The sequence below is a fragment of the Bombina bombina genome, chromosome 4, assembly GCF_027579735.1.
Source record: "Bombina bombina isolate aBomBom1 chromosome 4, aBomBom1.pri, whole genome shotgun sequence".
Lineage (NCBI taxonomy): Eukaryota > Metazoa > Chordata > Amphibia > Anura > Bombinatoridae > Bombina > Bombina bombina.
In genome coordinates, this window is record NC_069502.1 from 461,563,067 (window position 1) to 461,586,132 (window position 23,066).

Here is a 23,066-nt window from a genome sequence, read left to right on the forward strand (position 1 = left end):
GATGAATTTATCCACCAATCAGCAAGGACAACCCAGGTTGTTCACCAAAAATGGGCCAGCATCTAAACTTACATTCTTGCATTTCAAATAAAGATACCAAGATAATGAAGAAAATTTGATAATAGGAGTAAAATCGAAATTTGCTTAAAATTTCATGCTCAATCTGAATCACGAAATTAAAATTTTGGGTACAGTGTCCCTTTAAGTTTCACATACACTGCACAGTTTAGAGGCACAAGATCCTTGATAAATTAAGGTGACTGACATAAATACTTACCAACACCTGTAAATTGAGGATAATTTTATTCCAAAATCAATTATGCAGAGGAGATCAATTTTAAAAAAGGGTGCGACCATTCAGTAAACTCTAGTTTTGGTCTCCCCCAATACCACATTTTACACTAGTAACATATAAAGTTAGCACCTGGTGTAACAGACTGCATTGGTAATGTCAGAATGCTACTTTGTACATATGGTTCTGCAGCTTGGGGAAGCAATCACTATCTGTTCTAACGTGTTAATGCTAGATTTGTTTTTAAAAAAAATTTCCATAGGATTTCATAAGTGCAATTTTAAATTTCTGTTCTAAACTTCACTATTATATAGCTATTGTACTAGTATATGTTTGATTTATTCTACAAACTGACAAGATTACACTTTTAACTTAAAAGGGAAAGTCTACTCTAGAATTTGTATTGTTTATTAATATAATTTTTACCTTTGTGGTTACCTTGTATGTCAGCCTCTGCCGACTGCCCCTTTATCTCAGTTCTTTTGACAAACTTGCACTTCAACCAGTCAGTGCTGACTCATAACTCCACTGGAGTGAGCACAATGTTATTTATATGGCACATGAACTAGCGCTGTGAAAAACTGTCAAAATACACTTGGATAAGAGGTGGACTTCAAGGGCTTAGAAATTAGCATATGAACCTACCAAGGTTTAGCTTTCAACAAAAAATACCAAGAGAACAAAGAAAATGTGATGATAAAAGTAAAATTAGAAAGTAGTTTTTTTTTAAATTGTATGCCCTATCTGAATAATGAAAGTTTAATTTTGACTAGACTGTCCCTTTAAATAACTATTTAAAAAAACAAAAACCACTATTTTTTTGAAAATTGCATTAAAGCTAAATCTGAAATCTTAAAAAAAAAAAAAATGACTAAGGTTTAGAGAAAATAATGATTGGTGTGTTGTTTACCAGGTAGTCTTTTAAATGCCATTTTGGAGAAATCTATCAAGTAAAAAATATAATCTAAAAGTCCATAGTCTGGTAAAAAAAAAAAAAAAAAGAAAAAAAAAAGAAAACACAATTATGAAAGGTCAGAAAATGTCATATGCAGTAAACAATTAGTTTGCCTGAGGCATGTGCACAGCTAAATTTAGAATGCATTAAGTCACATTTATAAGAGGCAAACCAGTGGGAACCCCAGTTACTTATCCTCTGACAAAATCTACATTTCATTGTTTATTTTACTGATAAGTGTATTGCACAAGACTTGAGATGCAGGGTGTGTTTGGTATGGGAACACATACTGCAGCCCAAAACATTGTTCTTTCTCCAGGCGTTTTCTGCCCCTTTTATCTTTGCTGAGTAGCAAGCAACAGTTGTGTTTAAGCTTAGTAAAAAGGGACAACTCTTTGTATATGACATCTACAAATAGGACAGGATGAGGTAGGCAGTGCCTGGTAGCAAGTGAAGCAACAACACAGATGTCCACATGGCAGGATCACACACTCCCGTGGTTGAGAAAGGCAGATAACACACACTCTCTCAGGGGTACTTCCACCTTCTTCTGAAGACTGTTCCTCCTGTGATATAGTCCTCTTCTCCTCAATTAATCTCCTGTCACCTGTCTGCTCCTCTTTCCTTCTGCGGTAGGCTCGATATAAAAATATGCACAGTAAGGCAGTTCCCACAGCCCCACAGACAAGAGCAGCACCCTTCCAGAAAGTTGCTACATTCTTCTGCTGTTCCAGAATACCCTCATAACCCTCAAGGGAAAGAAAATATTCAGAACCATCATGTGGAGGGCTAAGAGTCAGCACTCCATTAGAGTCCAGTGTCAGCCGCCCCAAGCCAGTCAGTGTTGCCCCCACAGCCAAAATCTCTTCTTTTTCAAGAAGGCCAGTAGGCTTCTCACCACTCATGTAATGCCACACTAGCTCTCCAAATCCTGGTGATGGGGCATGGAACTTCTCATGTACTGTCTCCAGAATGAGCCCAGAAGCATTTAAGGGATCAGAGACAAGAACTGGGTTCTCAGACCCACCCAACAGGTACAGCTGGAATGGCACAGAATTTACACTTTCGTGAAGCATTCTCTCACACTCACTCCTATAATTTGTGAAGAAAGATACAAAGTGTGAAAAAGCTTAAGAGCTACAAAATTAATAATAAAAAACATCCAAACAGAAGTCTACACTCTTCCACCTGTAACTGCATATGATCCAAACACTACCTCATGCTAAGATAATGGTTTTAAAACTATCGCTCATGGGTCAATGACTGCATTCCCACAGTGCTGTAGAAACACATAAAACCTGATAAAAGTATCCAACACAGCTAATAGCTCTTAAAAAGACTTACCAACTGGTCCTGGCCCAACAAAGATAAAGATGTTTTTTTAAACTCTAACACTGTTTTTATGTATGTGAAATGCAACTCACCAGTTTTGTGTAAAACTATTCCACAGCAACCGATGCTCGATCACACACTGTCTCTGGATCACGGCCTGGAGATGTGGTTGGTTCTTACTATGTAGTGGGGTACTCATTGCCTCCACGGTACCTTAGCAAATAGAAAAAAAAAATTCTATATGAACAATATTCCAACTAATAATGGTGTAAACATCGTATGCACCACAGTTTTATTCAGTGAATTATGTTATACCTTATATTTCGTTACTCTGTAAAAGTATGTAAATAAATAAATAGTAAGTAATAAATCAGTGAATGTTTCATTGCCATCAAAACATTTTAATCATGCTTATAGGCTTTTTATTTATGTACTGCTATGTAAATTAAAGATAGGGGTCAAATTACACCAGAAAAGCATTGTGTAGTTATTTTATTATAAGAGAGAAATATAAATGTCAAAGTTTGCTATAAATTGCTTAACCCCTTAAGGACCCGGCATTTCAGTCAAAAACTTCCCCAAAAGACCAGAGCATTTTTAGCATTTTTGCCATCACTACATTTAAACATAAAAAGAGCCTTTTTTATATTTACCTATCAAAACGATATATATTTTTTTTTAGTAAAGAACCCAAAGTATTTATCTAGGCCCATTTTGGAATATTTCATGCCACCATTTCACTGCCAAATGCGATCAAATAAAAAAAAAATGTTAACTTTTTCACAATTTTAGGTGTCTCCCTGAAATTATTTACAAACGGCTTGTGCAATCATGGCACAAATGGTTGTAAATGCTTCTCTGGGATACCCTTTGTTCAGAAATAGCAGACATATATGGCTTTGGCATTGCTTTTTGGTAATTAGAAGGCCGCTAAATGCTGCTGCGCACCACACATGTATTATGCCCAGCCGTGAAGGGGTTAATAAGGCAGCTTGTAGGGTTCATTTTAGCTTTAGTGTTGAGATCAGCCTCCCACCTGACACATCCCACCCCCTTATCCCTTTCTGACCGCCCTCAAACAGCTCTCTTTCCTCCCCCACCTCACAATTGTCACTGCCAAAATCTTAAGTACTGGCAGAAAGTCTGCCAGTATGAAAATAAAAGCCTTTTTTTTTTATATATATATATATTTGCTGCAGTGTAGGTTACCCCCTAACCTCCCTGATCCCACCAAAAAAAAAGGTCTCTAACCCTCCCCTCCCCTATTTGCCGCCATCTTAGGTACTGGCAGCTGTTTGTGAAAATTTGGCTATTTAAAAATCTCAGATCCCTTTCCGTTAACGGATACCACATGGGATCCCCCTCATTGCCCTTCCTGATAGGATTCTATTGGCTGTTCCGATCAGCCAATAGATTGCAAGATCAATCTGATTGGCTGATTGGATCAGCCAATCGGATTGAACTTGAATCTGATTGGCTGATTCAATCAGCCAATCATATTTTTCCTACCTTAATTCCGATTGGCTGATAGAATCCTATCAGCCAATCGGAATTCGAGGGACGCCATCTTGGATGACCTTCATTCGTTGGTAGTCGTCGGAAGGAAGAGGATGTTCCGCGCCGGAGGTCTTGAAGATGGAGCCGCTCCTCGTCGGATGGATGAAGATAGAAGATGCCGCTTGGATGAAGATGTCTGCCGGTCCGGATGTCCTCTTCTGCCCGGATAGGATGAAGACTTCTGCCGCTCCTGATGTCCTCTTTTGGTCCATCGGTGCCCGGCTGGGTGAACACGGCTCAAGGTAGGGAGATCTTCAGGGGGGTAGTGTTAGGTTTATTTAAGGGGGGTTTGGGTTAGAGTAGGGGTATGTCGGTGGTGGGTTGTAATGTTGGGGGGGTGGTATTGTGTTTTTTTTTTACAGGCAAAAGAGCTGATTACTTTGGGGCATGCCCCGCAAAAAGCCCTTTTAAGGGCTGGTAATAGAGCTGTTAACTTTTTAATTTAGAATAGGGTAGGGACCTTTATTATTTTGGGGGGGCTTTTTATTTTATTAGGGGGCTTAGAGTAGATGTAATTAGTTTAAAATTCTTGTAATTTTTTTTATTTTTTGTAATTTAGTGGGGGTTTTTTGTAATTTAGTTTAGTGTATTTAATTGTATGTAATTGTAGGTAGTTTATTTAATTAATTTATTGATAGTGTAGTGTTAGGTTTAATTGTAACTTAGGTTAGGATTTATTTTACAGGTCATTTTGTAATTATTTCAACTAGGTAGCTATTAAATAGTTATTAACTATTTAATAGCTATTGTACCTGGTTAAAATAAATACAAAGTTGCCTGTAAAATAAATATAAATCCTAAAATAGCTACAATATAATTACTCGTTATATTGTAGCTATATTAGGGTTTATTTTACAGGTAAGTATTTAAATAAGAATACTTTAGTTAATAAGAGTTAATTTATTTCGTTAGATTAAAATTATATTTAACTTAGGGGGGTGTTAGGGTTAGACTTAGCTTAGGGGTTAATACATTTATTAGAGTAGTGGCGAGGTCCGGTCAGCAAATTAGGGGTTAATACTTTAAGTTAGGTGGCGGCGATGTTAGGGAGGGCAGATTAGGGGTTAATACTATTTATTAGTAGTTAGGGGAGGCGGGAGTGCGGCGGTTTAGGGGTTAATAACTTTATTAGAGTAGCGGCGAGGTCCGGTAGGCAGATTAAGGGTTAATAAGTGTAGGTAAGGTAGCGGCGACGTTGGGGGGGCAGATTAGGGGTTAATAAATATTATGTAGGTGTCGGCGATGTTAGGGGCAGCAGATTAGGGGTACATAGGGATAATGTAGGTGGCGGCGGTGTGCGGTCGGCAGATTAGGGGTTAAAAAAATGTAATATAGTGGCGGCGATGTGGGGGGACCTCGGTTTAGGGGTACATAGGTAGTTTATGGGTGTTAATGTACTTTAGAGCACAGTAGTTAAGAGCTTTATAAACCGGCGTTAGCCCAGAAAGCTCTTAACTACTGACTTTTTTCTGCGGCTGGAGTCTTGTCGGTAGAGGGTCTACTGCTCACTTCAGCCAAGACTCTCAATACCGGGGTTAGGAAGATCCCATTGAAAAGATAGGATACGCAATTGACGTAAGGGGATTTGCGGTATGGAAAAGTCGCGGCTTGATAGTGAGCGTGAGACCTTTACCTACACTACTCTAAATACCAGCGGGCGGCCAAAAGCAGCGTTAGGACCCCTTAACGCTGCTTTTGACGGCTACCGCAGAACTCTAAATCTAGGCAATTGATTTGGAACGCATCTGTGCGTTCCACCCAGCAAAAAAACTGAAGTTAATGTTTCTACTTCCGGTTTTGCCAGGGATGTATTATAACATATAATTATCCAAATACATGCCCAAGTGATACACAATCCATCAAAAAAACCTTTCTCTGCATATGAGCAAGTACCTAGCTCGTGACAGAAAAACAGAAAAAAACATCTGTGATAAAAAAACATCTGTGATAAAAAAACGGCAAACCGGAAGTTAAAGTGACATCATGTCCGGTTTCGCCGGATAGTGTAAGCAAAACATTGCAAGAATGACCATCTCAAACTAAGTGAAATAATTACCAACAGTAGCAGACAATAAAACTACTGTAAGTGCAGTTATAATGTACTGTGCAGTTATCACTAAAGTGTTAGTGTATCTATAACAGCAAAATAAACCTAGTGTAAGTGTTGCTGTACTCAGAATCATCCAAAATAAAAAAGAAAACCATAAAAAAAAAAAGAATCTCAAGAGTACAACTTGTGTCCCCAGGGTAACTGTCATTTTATCAATGTAAGACTGACTAATCCTGTCTGTGCCTGTTGTATTAGATATGAGAGCTTTGCTGAATTACACTGGGGAAGCAAGAGAGTAACATAATAAAGGAAACACCATAAGGCACAGGTGCAACATTGCAATACAGTATCATTATGCATATGAAGCCCCAATAATGGAGCCCTAGTGCCCGTGTTACATCTTGTTACCAGTATCGACTTATACATAACAGAAAAACATGAACAGGTAGCACTGCATCTCCTCTTGTACATATGAATTGAATTTTTGTCTTAAATGGCACATAATGTGCATGAATCCTCCTAACTGGAATCCTCCCTTTTGATGATCTTATATTGTCCCATGAGTGGCGTCCACATCGTGTGTGGAAATAAAAGATCTTCTTACATCCTACGTAGATATTGGTATACCTCCCAGACTTAAAAAATAATGGTATTATCTGTAATAACTGTGACATTATACTATGGGATAGGTGGGCACTCATGAGTTCCCCGCCAGCAGATATCACCCACTGGATCAAGGTCCTCTTATAGTGCTTATAGTGAACCAACGGCATCCCAGGATGTTGCTGGCACACATGTATCATACGGCACCACCCCATAGATTCGCACCTCAGGTATGTGTCAGATCATATTAACCCTTTGAAGTCCGGTACAGAATTCAAACCTCCTGGGGAGATGGTACCCAACCTGTACAAGAGGTGTAATTCAGCAAAGCTCTAATGTCTAATACAACAGGCACGATTAGTCAGTCTTACATTGATAAAATGACAGTTACCCTGGGGACACATGTTGTACTCTTGAGATATTCTTTTTTTATGTTTTTCTTTTTTCTTTTGGATGATTCTGAGTACATCAACACTTACACTAGGCTTTTTAGCTGTTATAGATACACTAACACTTTAGTGATAACTGCACAGTACATTATAACTGCACTTACAGTAGTTTTATTGGCTGCTTTTGTTGGTAATTATTTCACTTAGTTTGAGTTGGTTACTTTATGCAATTTGTTGCCATTTCACTTAGTTTGAGATTGTCATTCTTGCAATGTTTTGCTTTCACTATTCGACGAAACCGGAAGTGATGTCACTTTAACTTCTGGTTTGCCGGTTTTTATCACAGATGTTTTTTTCTGTTTGTCATGAGCTAGGTACTTGCTCATTTGCCGAGAAAGGTTTGTTTGATGGATTGTGTATCACTTGGTCATGTATTTGGATAATTATATAATACATCCCTGGCGAAACTGGAAGTGGAAACGTTAACTTCCGGTTTTTCGGCTGGGTGGAACGCACAGATGCTTTCCAAATCGCTCTCAAATTTTCATGAGAGGGGTATGTGAGAGTTTTGTTTGTCACTATATATTGTGGGATTGTGCACCATATATGTTCACTTTTTGATCTGATGAAAGAAATATTATATTCCTGAAACGTCATGCAATAAAGTTGACCTTTTTGTTTGAAAATCCTGAGAGTGCATTTTTTACTGGAAATATATATATATATATATATATATATATATATATATATATATATATATATATATATATACACACACATACACAAGCACATACATATATGTGTCTGTTTATGTGTGCATATATGTCTGTAAATACACATATATATATATACACTAAATATCTACATATTTAGACGTATGTATGTATCTCTATGTTAAAGCCCTATGCACCCCTTTTTTACCCGAGATCTCATATCTTTGAGCCCTTATAAATTTTATATGCATTTTTTAAAATAATTTTTATCAGACAGTGTTATGAGTGTAACTGTACTTTTAACTTTTAATATATTTTTGTTGTGGTTTGTGCAACTTTTTTGATACTAGAATTTGAAAATAAAAAATGTTAAAATACTGTATATCAGACAATACACCAGTAAGCAATTAAAGTCATCTTGATTTAATTAGAAAAATTTACAATTTAAAGGGACAAGAAAGTTAAAATCTGATGGTTTATATAGAGCAATTTTAAAGAGATTTTCAGTTTACATTATCAAATTTACTTAATTTGCTTGGTATACTTTGTTTAAAAGCATTTTTACACAGGCTTAGGGGCAGCAATGCCCTACTGGGAGCTAGTGAGCAATTGGTGGCGAAACATTTTGGCACGTTGTTATATGCAAGCCATAATGCTATAATAAAATGCTCTAATACTTTCTTTTTGCAATTTTTTTTTGAATATTTTTTTATTTGAGGTTTGAAATAAGACATACATTTAAGAGTGTAGCATAATAAAAAAAATGAAAATATAGACAGTATATGGTATATCAGTTTACATTTTCAAAATATATTCCTGCAAAGGTGATGGCCTGAGCTCATACTGTGCAATATACCAAGTCCTATACACCGCAAAGGATAGAGAGGTGTGGAGGATATAAAAAGACTATGACAAGCAATGTGGGCATTGCCTCTGACGAAGCGAGGAGGAGCCTCGCGAAACACGTTAGGCCACGCCCACTTGACGACACGTAGGACGTACTCTGACGACAAGGATAGCGTCTGCACTGGAGCCGGCTTTTTACAGAGCAGCGCTTATCAGATCGGAACAGAGAGGGTCCTGATACTTAGGAGAGGACTTACCCGCTGGTTATCGAATATCACAGGAGGGTGAGAGGAGGAGACCGGTGGAGGGACGCTCTCTTTAAACAACATAGATGCACACACATACCTCATATGTTTGAGGGCACTGATGTGAGTGTTGAATCATATGTTTGGATGGATGTACTCTTGTTTTAACCATTAAAAAGTTTTTAATCTACACTTAGATCGTCCGTGTACTGTTTGGTGCACGGAGTTGCGCTCCTGTCTTCTTGTATCTTGACAGGGATTATCTTCATTCCTGCAAAGGAAACATCTATTATGTCAAATGATTGCCTAATGTTCTATATACCTCCCAAATGTTATACGAGGCCACTTTTGGACCTCCCCAAATAAACGAATCAGCTATAGGAGGTTGTTGCCAACACTGGAGACCACTTTTGGATCTCCAATGATAAACCTTTGTTTTGTTTTTTTTTATTTTAAACATACATATAGTTAACCCCTATAATTAAAAGTCAAAACTTAAAAAAATGATAATCCCCATATGGGAAACAATGGCCTCTCTTGGACCAATAACATTAACATATACTATTAAAAGGGAGCAATAAGGGAGACATATCAAGAATTAGACCTATAGGGCCACTCAAGCATCTTGGGTTAAGAAATAACTGAAGGACTATAATAATATGAAGCGCTTTAGCGTATATCATACTGTACAAAAACTTGTTGGAGGATGTTACACATGAACAATTTAGATGAATACAGGCTGTTTGCCTCTGATAGGATATAAACCATATCTGTCTCATGGAATCCCTTTAACTGTTAAAGCATCCAATAATTACACATATATACATAAATCCAAAAACCCAAAGGCCATCCAAAAACCCAAAGGCCAATTATAGTCTCAATGGTACATTACTAATTGTAATTAAAGAAGAAAGGGATTTGGGAATTATTATTTCAGATGATTTAAAATTTGGTACACAATGCCGCAGTGCAGCCAGCAAGGCCAGTCAAATGCTTGGTTGCTTTGGAAGAGGTATTAGTAGCAGAAATAGCAAGGTTCTTATGCCACTTTACAGATCATTAGTTAGACCAAATCTGGAATACTGTGTACAGTTCTGGAGCCATATCTTCAGAAAGATATAAATAAACTAAAAGCTGTCCAAAGGAGGGCTACTAAAATGGTACATGGTCTAAAATATAAAACGTACAAAGAAAGACTCTATGATCTAAATATGTATAGTTTAGAGGATAGAAGGGAAAGAGGTGACATGATAGAAACCTTCAAATATATGAAGGGACTTAATAAAATAGAAGCTGAAAGCATTTTTAACAAAAAAATAAATGCCAAAACAAGGGGTCACAATCTAAAGTTAGAGGGTAGTAGATTCAGGAGAAATTTGAGGAAGCATTTTTTTTACAGAAAGGGTGGTGGATTCATGGAATAAACTTCCATTTGAGGTGGTAAACACAAAGACTGTAAAGGAATTTAAAAATGCCTGGGACATGCATAAGGCTATCCTAAGGAAAAAGTAACATGTGATATGGGTAGACTTGATGGGCCTTTTTGGTTCTTATCTACCGTCAAATTCTATGTTTCTATACACAAACTGATTAGCCTGAACTCCTTTTACCAAACGCTAAAGCAGCTAATATTTTAATAAAGTTAGCTTTGCTGCCACGACCGCTAGTAGTTTAGCAATTATCAGAATAATGCAATGGTTGGCTATATGAATTTCCAAAGCATAGTTAAGGGTAAATGAAGTGCACCTGCAGTATAAGACATTGGTAAACACAAGCATAGTGTGAGTTAGCTATAAGAGCATGCAGGTGTAAAAATAAAGAAAAGGAACAGTAACAAATGTGCCTATCAGCTCATCCCTGGTATGAGTGAATTTTTAGATAGGAAATAATTTATATATCCTAAATTAAATCTTAGACCTTTATGGGGGGGGGGCATAGTGGCGCAAAGATATGGTATTGGGAACAAATGTAAACAGCCTAGGAGCAGGGGACTGCACTGCAAACCACTGCTGTGTATATAGAAACAAATAATTAATTTGTAGTGACAAAGACATCCACATATCAGGCTCAGTTGCCATCATTAGGACACGTTTCAGATTATGTAGGGAGATTATACACAAATTAGTTGCCCTTGAAGAATGAATTGTCAATCATAGCAGAAGGAGGGTAGCATAATAGGTAATTATTCATGATATAGCAGTTTGAGTCAAACTTCAACGAGTTATTGTACCATTTATACTGCCAAAAAAAATGTGGTGCAGCTAATGTTCAGCCAATTACAGCCTTGTACTGGAGCATTATAGCAGATCTCAGCATAGGGGCATAACGACTGTCATGTTTGCAGAGAGCTTCTGTCTGTATTCTGTGCTCAAGATGGTTCTGCTCACTCTTGTCTCCCCTCTTTAACTGTTGATATTCGATGCCTAGTCTGTAATAGCTCACACCAGTTTTCCTGAAAATACTGGCGGCTCTTACACTGGTTGGTATATGGGAAGTCTCTGTCACACTCCGAAATTGGGCAATAACGTAAAGATAGTTAGGGACCCGCTTCTGAGTAGAAAGTGTTAGCTTCCGGAGTACCTTTTTGTTCTGGCCCGATCTATATGTTGAGGCCTCGGTGCTCTGCTCCATTTCGCTCCACATAGGTGTATGGAGGACAGCCGCGCGTACCGCCATCTCGGTCCTAAGAGTATCTACATTATGTGGCATCTTCCATTTGCACGGCTGCACAACACAACCATCGGTAAGTTCAGGGTTCAGTGAGGCGCGTGTGTGGTGTGGTCTCTCTGTATTTGAGGCATCTCCGCTCTGTAGCAGCGTAATCGCCTGTGAGTCGGTTATTGCTCCGTAAGCAGCTGGAGCTTGGATCTGCTGATGGGCGTCCCTAACTTTAAGAGAAATATGTTCGCCTTCAAGTAAGGCTGTGGCGTCCAATATGTTCCCCTTTGTAACACAATCCTGGAGATCTTGTGCTTCTGTAGTAGAATGAGAGGTTACAAGTTCCTCCGTAGCTTGTCTCTGTGTTTGCCGACTCTCTTGTTCCATCCCAATTGAAATAACTCAGTCTCCTTAATATCAATCTTGCATTTTCAGAAATAGAGGAGTAGAGGAGCTGCTGATAATTGGCGATTTAACAGCAGTTTGCACAGAGCTGCCAATATTGCTACCATTCAAGGTGCTGCCCAGCTTCTTTCTGCAATTTTATATCCTGTTACAATCTTTACTACCAATGAGCCCTGCAAACTAGTGTTTCTTTTTTTGCAAGATAATCTTTTGATTTCCAGAGGGATGAACTGTGTTACAGAAATTGTCTGTCATAGGCAGCTCTACCAATAGGCCAAATAAGCGGTCATCTAAGGCCGCACAGTGTGTCTCTATGTTCATATGGGATTTTTTTTATGTGTGGCATGGGCATGGCAATGGTTAAAAAAACAAAACACTGTTGGATAGTTGACATAGAAGCATAGGAAGAACCTGTGAGCTTTGTCCCTGACTTTCTGCCGGTTCCTGCTGTTTACCCGGGGACTACATGTTTCAAAATGCAGTGATGCAAAAGGAGAGTTGTGGCTGAGAGGTTATATTGCACACCCTCCTATCCTGCATGTCTAAATGCAACCCCTGTTGTCTCCTTAGTGTCTCAAAATCTGAGTACTATGCTGGGCAGTTATGGTGCACAGTGTAAATCGCACACAGGTATGATTGAAAGGAGGAGAGTAGAGATTAGCCTGATCAATTGAACCTGAGGATGTAAGAATTAGCCGCACACTGCATGAACAGAAGCAGGGAAAAAGTGATAACCTGTTTGAGGGAGCTCCAGAGGATAATCCTGTCTGTAATCCTGATAATGATTAAAAAAACACAACATCTGCCAGGTCTGCTATGACTTTTCTTTACTAGCTACATTCTCTTTCTGCACTCTCCTCTCTTCTATACTAGCTACATTCTCTTTCTGCACTCTCCTCTCTTCTATACTAGCTACATTCTCTTTCTGCACTCTCCTCTCTTCTATACTAGCTACATTCTCTTTCTGCACTCTCCTCTCTTCTTTACTAGCTACATTCTCTTTCTGCACTCTCCTCTCTTCTTTACTAGCTACATTCTCTTTCTGCACTCTCCTCTCTTCTTTACTAGCTACATTCTCTTTCTGCACTCTCCTCTCTTCTATACTAGCTACATTCTCTTTCTGCACGCTCCTCTCTTCTATACTAGCTACATTCTCTTTCTGCACTCTCCTCTCTTCTATACTAGCTACATTCTCTTTCTGCACTCTCCTCTTCTATACTAGCTACATTCTCTTTCTGCACTCTCCTCTCTTCTATACTAGCTACATTCTCTTTCTGCACTCTCTTCTCTTCTATACTAGCTACATTCTCTTTCTGCACTCTCCTCTCTTCTATACTAGCTACATTCTCTTTCTGCACTCTCTTCTATACTAGCTACATTCTCTTTCTGCACTCTCCTCTCTTCTATACTAGCTACATTCTCTTTCTGCACTCTCCTCTCTTCTATACTAGCTACATTCTCTTTCTGCACTCTCCTCTCTTCTATACTAGCTACATTCTCTTTCTGCACTCTCCTCTCTTCTATACTAGCTACATTCTCTTTCTTCACTCTCCTCTCTTCTATACTAGCTACATTCTCTTTCTGCACTCTCCTCTCTTCTATACTAGCTACATTCTCTTTCTGCACTCTCCTCTCTTCTATACTAGCTACATTCTCTTTCTGCACTCTCCTCTCTTCTATACTAGCTACATTCTCTTTCTGCACTCTCCTCTCTTCTATACTAGCTACATTCTCTTTCTGCACTCTCCTCTCTTCTATACTAGCTACATTCTCTTTCTGCACTCTCTTCTCTTCTATACTAGCTACATTCTCTTTCTGCACTCTCCTCTCTTCTATACTAGCTACATTCTCTTTCTGCACTCTCCTCTCTTCTATACTAGCTACATTCTCTTTCTGCACTCTCCTCTTCTATACTAGCTACATTCTCTTTCTGCACTCTCCTCTCTTCTATACTAGCTACATTCTCTTTCTGCACTCTCCTCTTCTATACTAGCTACATTCTCTTTCTGCACTCTCTTCTCTTCTATACTAGCTACATTCTCTTTCTGCACTCTCCTCTCTTCTATACTAGCTACATTCTCTTTCTGCACTCTCTTCTCTTCTATACTAGCTACATTCTCTTTCTGCACTCTCCTCTCTTCTATACTAGCTACATTCTCTTTCTGCACTCTCCTCTCTTCTATACTAGCTACATTCTCTTTCTGCACTCTCCTCTCTTCTATACTAGCTACATTCTCTTTCTGCACTCTCCTCTCTTCTATACTAGCTACATTCTCTTTCTGCACTCTCCTCTCTTCTATACTAGCTACATTCTCTTTCTGCACTCTCCTCTCTTCTATACTAGCTACATTCTCTTTCTGCACTCTCCTCTCTTCTATACTAGCTACATTCTCTTTCTGCACTCTCCTCTCTTCTATACTAGCTACATTCTCTTTCTGCACTCTCCTCTCTTCTATACTAGCTACATTCTCTTTCTGCACTCTCCTCTCTTCTATACTAGCTACATTCTCTTTCTGCACTCTCCTCTCTTCTATACTAGCTACATTCTCTTTCTGCACTCTCCTCTCTTCTATACTAGCTACATTCTCTTTCTGCACTCTCTTCTCTTCTATACTAGCTACATTCTCTTTCTGCACTCTCCTCTCTTCTATACTAGCTACATTCTCTTTCTGCACTCTCTTCTCTTCTATACTAGCTACATTCTCTTTCTGCACTCTCTTCTCTTCTATACTAGCTACATTCTCTTTCTGCACTCTCCTCTCTTCTATACTAGCTACATTCTCTTTCTGCACTCTCCTCTCTTCTATACTAGCTACATTCTCTTTCTGCACTCTCCTCTCTTCTATACTAGCTACATTCTCTTTCTGCACTCTCCTCTCTTCTATACTAGCTACATTCTCTTTCTGCACTCTCCTCTCTTCTATACTAGCTACATTCTCTTTCTGCACTCTCCTCTCTTCTATACTAGCTACATTCTCTTTCTGCACTCTCCTCTCTTCTATACTAGCTACATTCTCTTTCTGCACTCTCCTCTCTTCTTTACTAGCTACATTCTCTTTCTGCACTCTCCTCTCTTCTATACTAGCTACATTCTCTTTCTGCACTCTCCTCTCTTCTATACTAGCTACATTCTCTTTCTGCACGCTCCTCTCTTCTATACTAGCTACATTCTCTTTCTGCACTCTCCTCTTCTATACTAGCTACATTCTCTTTCTGCACTCTCCTCTCTTCTATACTAGCTACATTCTCTTTCTGCACTCTCCTCTCTTCTTTACTAGCTACATTCTCTTTCTGCACTCTCCTCTCTTCTATACTAGCTACATTCTCTTTCTGCACTCTCCTCTCTTCTATACTAGCTACATTCTCTTTCTGCACTCTCCTCTCTTCTTTACTAGCTACATTCTCTTTCTGCACTCTCCTCTCTTCTATACTAGCTACATTCTCTTTCTGCACTCTCCTCTCTTCTATACTAGCTACATTCTCTTTCTGCACTCTCCTCTCTTCTTTACTAGCTACATTCTCTTTCTGCACTCTCCTCTTCTATACTAGCTACATTCTCTTTCTGCACTCTCCTCTCTTCTATACTAGCTACATTCTCTTTCTGCACTCTCCTCTCTTCTATACTAGCTACATTCTCTTTCTGCACTCTCCTCTCTTCTATACTAGCTACATTCTCTTTCTGCACTCTCCTCTCTTCTATACTAGCTACATTCTCTTTCTGCACTCTCCTCTCTTCTATACTAGCTACATTCTCTTTCTGCACTCTCTTCTCTTCTATACTAGCTACATTCTCTTTCTGCACTCTCCTCTCTTCTATACTAGCTACATTCTCTTTCTGCACTCTCCTCTCTTCTATACTAGCTACATTCTCTTTCTGCACTCTCTTCTCTTCTATACTAGCTACATTCTCTTTCTGCACTCTCCTCTCTTCTATACTAGCTACATTCTCTTTCTGCACGCTCCTCTCTTCTATACTAGCTACATTCTCTTTCTGCACTCTCCTCTCTTCTATACTAGCTACATTCTCTTTCTGCACGCTCCTCTCTCTTTTTTTTTCCTTGCTCTTTCACTTCGTCTCTTTATATTCACTATCTCTTTACTTTCTTTCTCCACACCCTTGATTCTCTTCATTCTCTCTATGCATGCTCTCCCTTATCTCTCTCTCTCTACCCATCTCTATTCTATAAACACTCTCGCCCCTTTATTTTCTGTTTTTCTTCACTCTCTCTCACCTTCCCTTTCTTCAATCCATGAATCCCTTCTCTCTCTCCCTCTTTCTCTGACCTTTCCCCACTTTTTACCCTCTTTCTTTCCTCACTCTCTCCTTCTCTCTATTTTCTCTTCTCCATCTATGCTTTATCTTCTCTCCTGCTGTTCCTTTTTCACTCTCATCTCTCCTCATTCTCTATTCTTTCTCACCACTGTCCTGGAAAACGCGTAGCAATCTGTTACCACTGTTGTTTTTATATACTTGGTGTGAACATAACACCCTTTGTTTTTATATCTGATTTTAATAAATACATGATTATTTATACGGAAGCCTGAGCCTGACCTACTTCTTTGGACACTTGGACTCTCCTGAACTCTGCTATCCGGAGCTTGGATCAGTGTTGCTGGGCCACTGCGAGTCCCCAGCTTGTCTCATTTAGCACATCTGGTGCTGCTCTCCTTGTATCATTTTAACACAGGATTTGTCATTGTGTTATCACCATCGCAGTATTGCACTAGGAGGTGCCCTTTTCTTTGTGATCTTTTTCACAGATGCCTTACTGCTGTTGTATATACATGAGAGGAGCTGCCTTCATTCATCAAGCCTGTTCCATTTGGTAACAACACAGATTAATCACCATTTGGGATCACCTGCAATTCTGGACTACCCGCACTATCTGGATTTATGATATTAATCTGATAAAAAGACACAGATAAGATTTTTTTATTTTCATTATTGTGCATTTATATTGAGCACATATTATTGCAAATATCTGATTTATATATCAAGTGGGTACTTTTTTATACTAGTCACATTATTGTGGCTCATTGAAACTAGTCAGTTCGGACCCATATCATATAGTATCTGTTATAGCGCCCCCTAGAGTTGTACATGTATGTGTCACAGCAGTTATCTACTATACTGAATGAGTGCACACTGCATGATAACGTAAACAACTCACCCTCTAACACCACATAAGGCAGCTCCTTAGTGCTCCCCAGCAGCTTCTTAGGATCACTGTCCGCATGCAGTCTGTGAGCGGCCTAAGAGTAAAGCACACACATTTCGTAAAACCCAGGTTGGATAGTAAAGGGGGGCAGGGAAAATACATTATTTCGGATCACTTTTTTCACCTGGATCCGTGTCACTGTCAGACGCTGCCTACGGTACAGGTAGTAGAAGAGGCTGCTCACTGCTAAACTAGTACCTACGCACATCGTTTCTAGAGCAGAGAGGTCCATCATGGTACCAGGTAGTATACCCGCAAATGCCAAAAGGTAATACCAAATTACCCATACGGGGAAAGTCTCTTCGAAACTCAAGTCAAGTGCATGCCAAAGTGAATACTGGACCTTAAAACTACAAATACCGTCGTTCTTTTCTCTTAAGGACTACATATCCCGGCATCCAATATGGTTTCATAATTCTTTCAATGGGGATCCAGCAAAATCTCCCGACATACCTTGGGGTTCCTATAAAAGTCCGGTGTCCCGTAAGGCTTAAAAAAAAGTAGCGCGAACAAATTACAATTCATGAACTGCTACGTCCAGAAGAGTTACATATTAACAGCTTGTGCTTTAGTTGATGTAAAGCACTGTTTTTTTAATGTGTGTGATAGGAACGGACTAGTCGTACGAGCTGCTGTCAGAACCGCGAAAAAGTTTGCATCCTGACTTGACAAACTTATATTAATCAGCGATAAACTCCTCATAGTTTCCGTGATGTGTAATACAGGAGTGCAGGTGTAGTTTTCATAAACATAGCACATAAAATGTAAGAAGAGTTTATTTTAATGTAACAGTATAACTAATGAGTATCTAATTTTAATAAAGTATATTTGTTATCAGAAAATGTACTGTTTTGTATCTGTAGCACATTTTATTTTTTAAACTGCCACATAAAGCTATACTACCTTATAAATGTAGCCTATATGAGCTCTTTAGTATGTGGTCAGATGGCATCCTTCTGCTAAAAAAAACACAAAACAAAAAGATCAGATGCATTCTAAATTATAAAAAAACAACAACGGGTAACTAGGGGTTAGGTGGGACCATAATTATACTCTGCATTCGATCTCTGTCCTCTCAGCCTTTTTTCTGCACCAAACCTCAGATATGTCCCTTAGCCCTAAGGCTCATTACATGGGACTTTGGAGGTGAAGCGGTGAAATACCCCCTTGGAATATTTCTCCTTTTATCTAGCATAAGCACCCACTTGATTCACTTATTTGATGGCAGTCAGCCCATATGTTTAACAATAAGTAACTCTCTCAGCTGCACATGTCACTGATATATTTTTTGCCCCTTCTAGGATCTTTGTGTAGGTTCTGGCCGCTCCAAAAAGCTTTTGTTTACCTTGCACATCTTACTGGAGTCAAGCTATCAGACAGTTTAAAAATCCAAGTCAAGCTATCAGACACTGTTTTGGAGCTATCAGACAGGTTTAAAACAGTAGTCAAGCTATCAGACACTTATTTGTTAGTACTTTCTTAAGACTATTAAAGGCTGTACCATACATATATGCTAATAAGAAATGTTTTAATGAATACCACAAGCATTTTTGTTATAAATGTCACTCAAATGTAAAAAAAAAGTCATACTCCAGCATTTCTCTAAGAGTTAAAAACAAAATTCCCCTTTGTGCCACTACATTTTCACCACAGCTAGTTCAAACAATGACCCCACTAAGATATCACAAAGTATGGAAACTTTTTATTGTGGAATTTTATAAATATAGGGCCCCAAACGTCCCTAAAATTGCAAAAATCATCACTTTCAAGCAATTTCACTTAGGGATAAAACCAAAATCTCCCATTGTTCCACTAAAATTTCACCACAGCTAGCTCACCCAATGACCCCTCAACGATATCACAACGTTTGAAGACTTTTTACTGTGGAATTTTAAAAATATAGGTCCCCAAATGTCCCTTGAATTTCATAAATCGGCCCTTTTCAGCAAATTCACTTAGGAATAAAAAAGAAATCTCCCATTGTTCCACTAAGATTTCACCACAGCTAGCTCACACAATGACCCCTCTACGGTATCACTAAGTTTGGACCATTTTTACTGTGGAATTTTAAAAATATTGGGCCCCAAATGTCCCTCAAATTGAAAAAATTGGCACTTTCCAAAAATTTCACTTTGGGATAAAAAAGAAATCTCCCATTGTTCCACTAAACTTTCACCACAGCTAGCTCACACAATGACCCCTCTACGATATCACAAAGTTTGGACAATTTTTACTGTGGAATTTTAAAAATATAGGGCCCCAAATGTCCCTTGAATTTCATAAATCGGCCCTTTTCATCAAATTCACTTGGGAATAAAAAAGAAATCTCCCATTGTTCCACTAAAATTTCACAACAGCTAGCTCACACAATGACCCCACTACGATATCACAAAGTTTGGAGACTTTTTACTGTGGAAATTTAAAAATATAGGGCCCCAAATGTCCCTTGAATTTCATAAATCGGCCCTTTTCAGCAAATTCACTTAGGAATAAAAAAGAAATCTCCCATTGTTCCACTAAAATTTCACCACAGCTAGCTCACACAATGACCCCTCTATGGTATCACTAAGTTTGCACCATTTTTACTGTGGAATTTTAAAAATATTGGGCCCCAAATGTCCCTCAAATTGAAAAAATTGGCACTTTCCAAAAATTTCACTTTGGGATAAAAAAGAAATCTCCCATTGTTCCACTAAAATTTCACCACAGCTAGCTCACCCAATGACCCCTCTACGATATCACAAAGTTTGGAGACTTTTTACTGTGGAATTTTAAAAATATAGAGCCCCAAATGTCCCTTGAATTTCATAAATCGGCCCTTTTCAGCAAATTCACTTAGGAATAAAAAAAAAATCTCCCATTGTTCCACTAAAATTTCACCACAGCTAGCTCACACAATGACCCCTCTATGGTATCACTAAGTTTGGACCATTTTTACTGTGGAATTTTAAAAATATTGGGCCCCAAATGTCCCTCAAATTGAAAAAATAGGCACTTTCCAAAAATTTCACTTTGGGATAAAAAAGAAATCTCCCATTGTTCCACTAAAATTTCACAACAGCTAGCTCACCCAATGACCCCTCTACGATATCACAAAGTTTGGAGACTTTTTACTGTGGAAATTTAAAAATATAGGGCCCCAAATGTCCCTTGTATTTCATAAATCGGCCCTTTTCAGCAAATTCAATTAGGAATAAAAAAGAAATCTCCCATTGTTCCACTAAAATTTCACCTCACCGCAGCTAGCTCACCCAATGACCCCTCTACGATATCACAAAGTTTGGAGACTTTTTACTGTGGAAATTTAAAAATATAGGGCCCCAAATGTCCCTTGAATTTCATATATCGGCCCTTTTCAGCAAATTCACTTAGGAATAAAAAAGAAATCTCCCATTGCTCCACTAAAATTTCACCGCACCTCGCTCACCCAATGACCCCTCTACGATATCACAAAGTTTGGAGACATTTTACTGTGGAATTTTAAAAATATAGGGCCCCAAATGTCCCTTGAATTTCATAAATCGGCCCTTCTCAGCAAATTCACTTTGGGATAAAAAAGAAATCTCCCATTGTTCCACTAAAATTTCACCACAGCTAGCTCACACAATGACCCCTCTACGGTATCACTAAGTTTGGACCATTTTTACTGTGGAATTTTAAAAATATTGGGCCCCAAATGTCCCTCAAATTGAAAAAAATGGCACTTTCCAAAAATTTCACTTTGGGATAAAAAAGAAATCTCCCATTGTTCCACTAAAATTTCACCACAGCTAGCTCACACAATGACCCTTCTACGATATCACAAAGTTTGGACAATTTTTACTGTGGAATTTTAAAAATATTGGGCCCCAAATGTCCCTCAAATTGAAAAAATTGGCACTTTCCAAAAATTTCACTTTGGGATAAAAAAAAAAACTCCCATTGTTCCACTAAAATTTCACCGCAGCTAGCTCACCCAATGACCCCTCTACAATATCACAAAGTTTGGAGACTTTTTACTGTGGAATTTTAAAAATATGAGGCCCCAAATGTCCCTTGAATTTCATAAATCGGCCCTTTTCAGCAAATTCACTTAGAAATAAAAATGAAATCTCCCATTGTTCCACTAAAATTTCACCACAGCTAGCTCACACAATGACCCCTCTACGGTATCACTAAGTTTGGACCATTTTTACTGTGGAATTTTAAAAAATATTGGGCCCCAAATGTCCCTCAAATTGAAAAAATTGGCACTTTCCAAAAATTTCACTTTGGGATAAAAAAGAAATCTCCCATTGTTCCACTAAAATTTCACCACAGCTAGCTCACCCAATGACCCCTCTACGATATCACAAAGTTTGGAGACTTTTTACTGTGGAATTTTAAAAATATAGGGCCCCAAATGTCCCTTGAATTTCATAAATCGGCCCTTTTCAGCAAATTCACTTAGGAATAAAAAAGAAATCTCCCATTGTTCCACTAAAATTTCACAACAGCTAGCTCACACAATGACCCCTCTACGGTATCACTAAGTTTGGACCATTTTTACTGTGGAATTTTAAAAAATATTGGGCCCCAAATGTCCCTCAAATTGAAAAAATAGGCACTTTCCAAAAATTTCCCTTTGGGATAAAAAAGGAAATCTCCCATTGTTCCACTAAAATTTCACAACAGCTAGCTCACCCAATGACCCCTCTACGATATCACAAAGTTTGGAGACTTTTTACTGTGGAAATTTAAAAATATAGGGCCCCAAATGTCCCTTGAATTTCATAAATCGGCCCTTTTCAGCAAATTCACTTAGGAATAAAAAAGAAATCTCCCATTGTTCCACTAAAATTTCACTGCAGCTAGCTCACCCAATGACCCCTCTACAATATCACAAAGTTTGGAGACTTTTTACTGTGGAATTTTAAAAATATTGGGACCCATATGTCCCTCGAATTGAATAAATAGGCCCTTTTCAGCAAATTCACTTAGGGATAAAAAAGAAATCTCCCATTGTTCCACTAAAATTTCACCACAGCTAGCTCACACAATGACCCCTCTATGGTATCACTAAGTTTGCACCATTTTTACTGTGGAATTTAAAAAAATATTGGGCCCCAAATGTCCCTCAAATTGAAAAAATTGGCACTTTCCAAAAATTTCACTTTGGGATAAAAAAGAAATCTCCCATTGTTCCACTAAAATTTCACCACAGCTAGCTCACCCAATGACCCCTCTACGATATCACAAAGTTTGGAGACTTTTTACTGTGGAATTTTAAAAATATAGGGCCCCAAATGTCCCTTGAATTTCATAAATCGGCCCTTTTCAGCAAATTCACTTAGGAATAAAAAAGAAATCTCCCATTGTTCCACTAAAATTTCACCACAGCTAGCTCACACAATGACCCCTCTACGGTATCACTAAGTTTGGACCATTTTTACTGTGGAATTTTAAAAATATTGGGCCCCAAATGTCCCTCAAATTGAAAAAATAGGCACTTTCCAAAAATTTCACTTTGGGATAAAAAAGGAAATCTCCCATTGTTCCACTAAAATTTCACAACAGCTAGCTCACCCAATGACCCCTCTACGATATCACAAAGTTTGGAGACTTTTTACTTTGGAAATTTAAAAATATAGGGCCCCAAATGTCCCTTGAATTTCATAAATCGGCCCTTTTCAGCAAATTCACTTAGGAATAAAAAAGAAATCTCCCATTGTTCCACTAAAATTTCACTGCAGCTAGCTCACCCAATGACCCCTCTACAATATCACAAAGTTTGGAGACTTTTTACTGTGGAATTTTAAAAATATTGGGACCCATATGTCCCTC

At 38.4% G+C, this 23,066-nt stretch overlaps 1 protein-coding gene across 1 annotated transcript; it reads right to left on the minus strand.

Moving 5' to 3' along the window:
- Window positions 1-286: 286 nt before the first annotated feature.
- Window positions 287-17,698, minus strand: LOC128656435 (mitochondrial ubiquitin ligase activator of nfkb 1-A). The gene is made up of 4 exons (XM_053710342.1): window positions 17,389-17,698; window positions 17,217-17,298; window positions 2,672-2,792; window positions 287-2,339 (listed from the first exon to the last, which is right to left on the minus strand). The coding sequence occupies exons 1-4, from the start codon at window positions 17,497-17,499 to the stop codon at window positions 1,622-1,624; spliced, it is 1,032 nt and encodes a 343-aa protein (XP_053566317.1). The 5' UTR covers window positions 17,500-17,698; the 3' UTR covers window positions 287-1,621.
- Window positions 17,699-23,066: the final 5,368 nt, after the last annotated feature.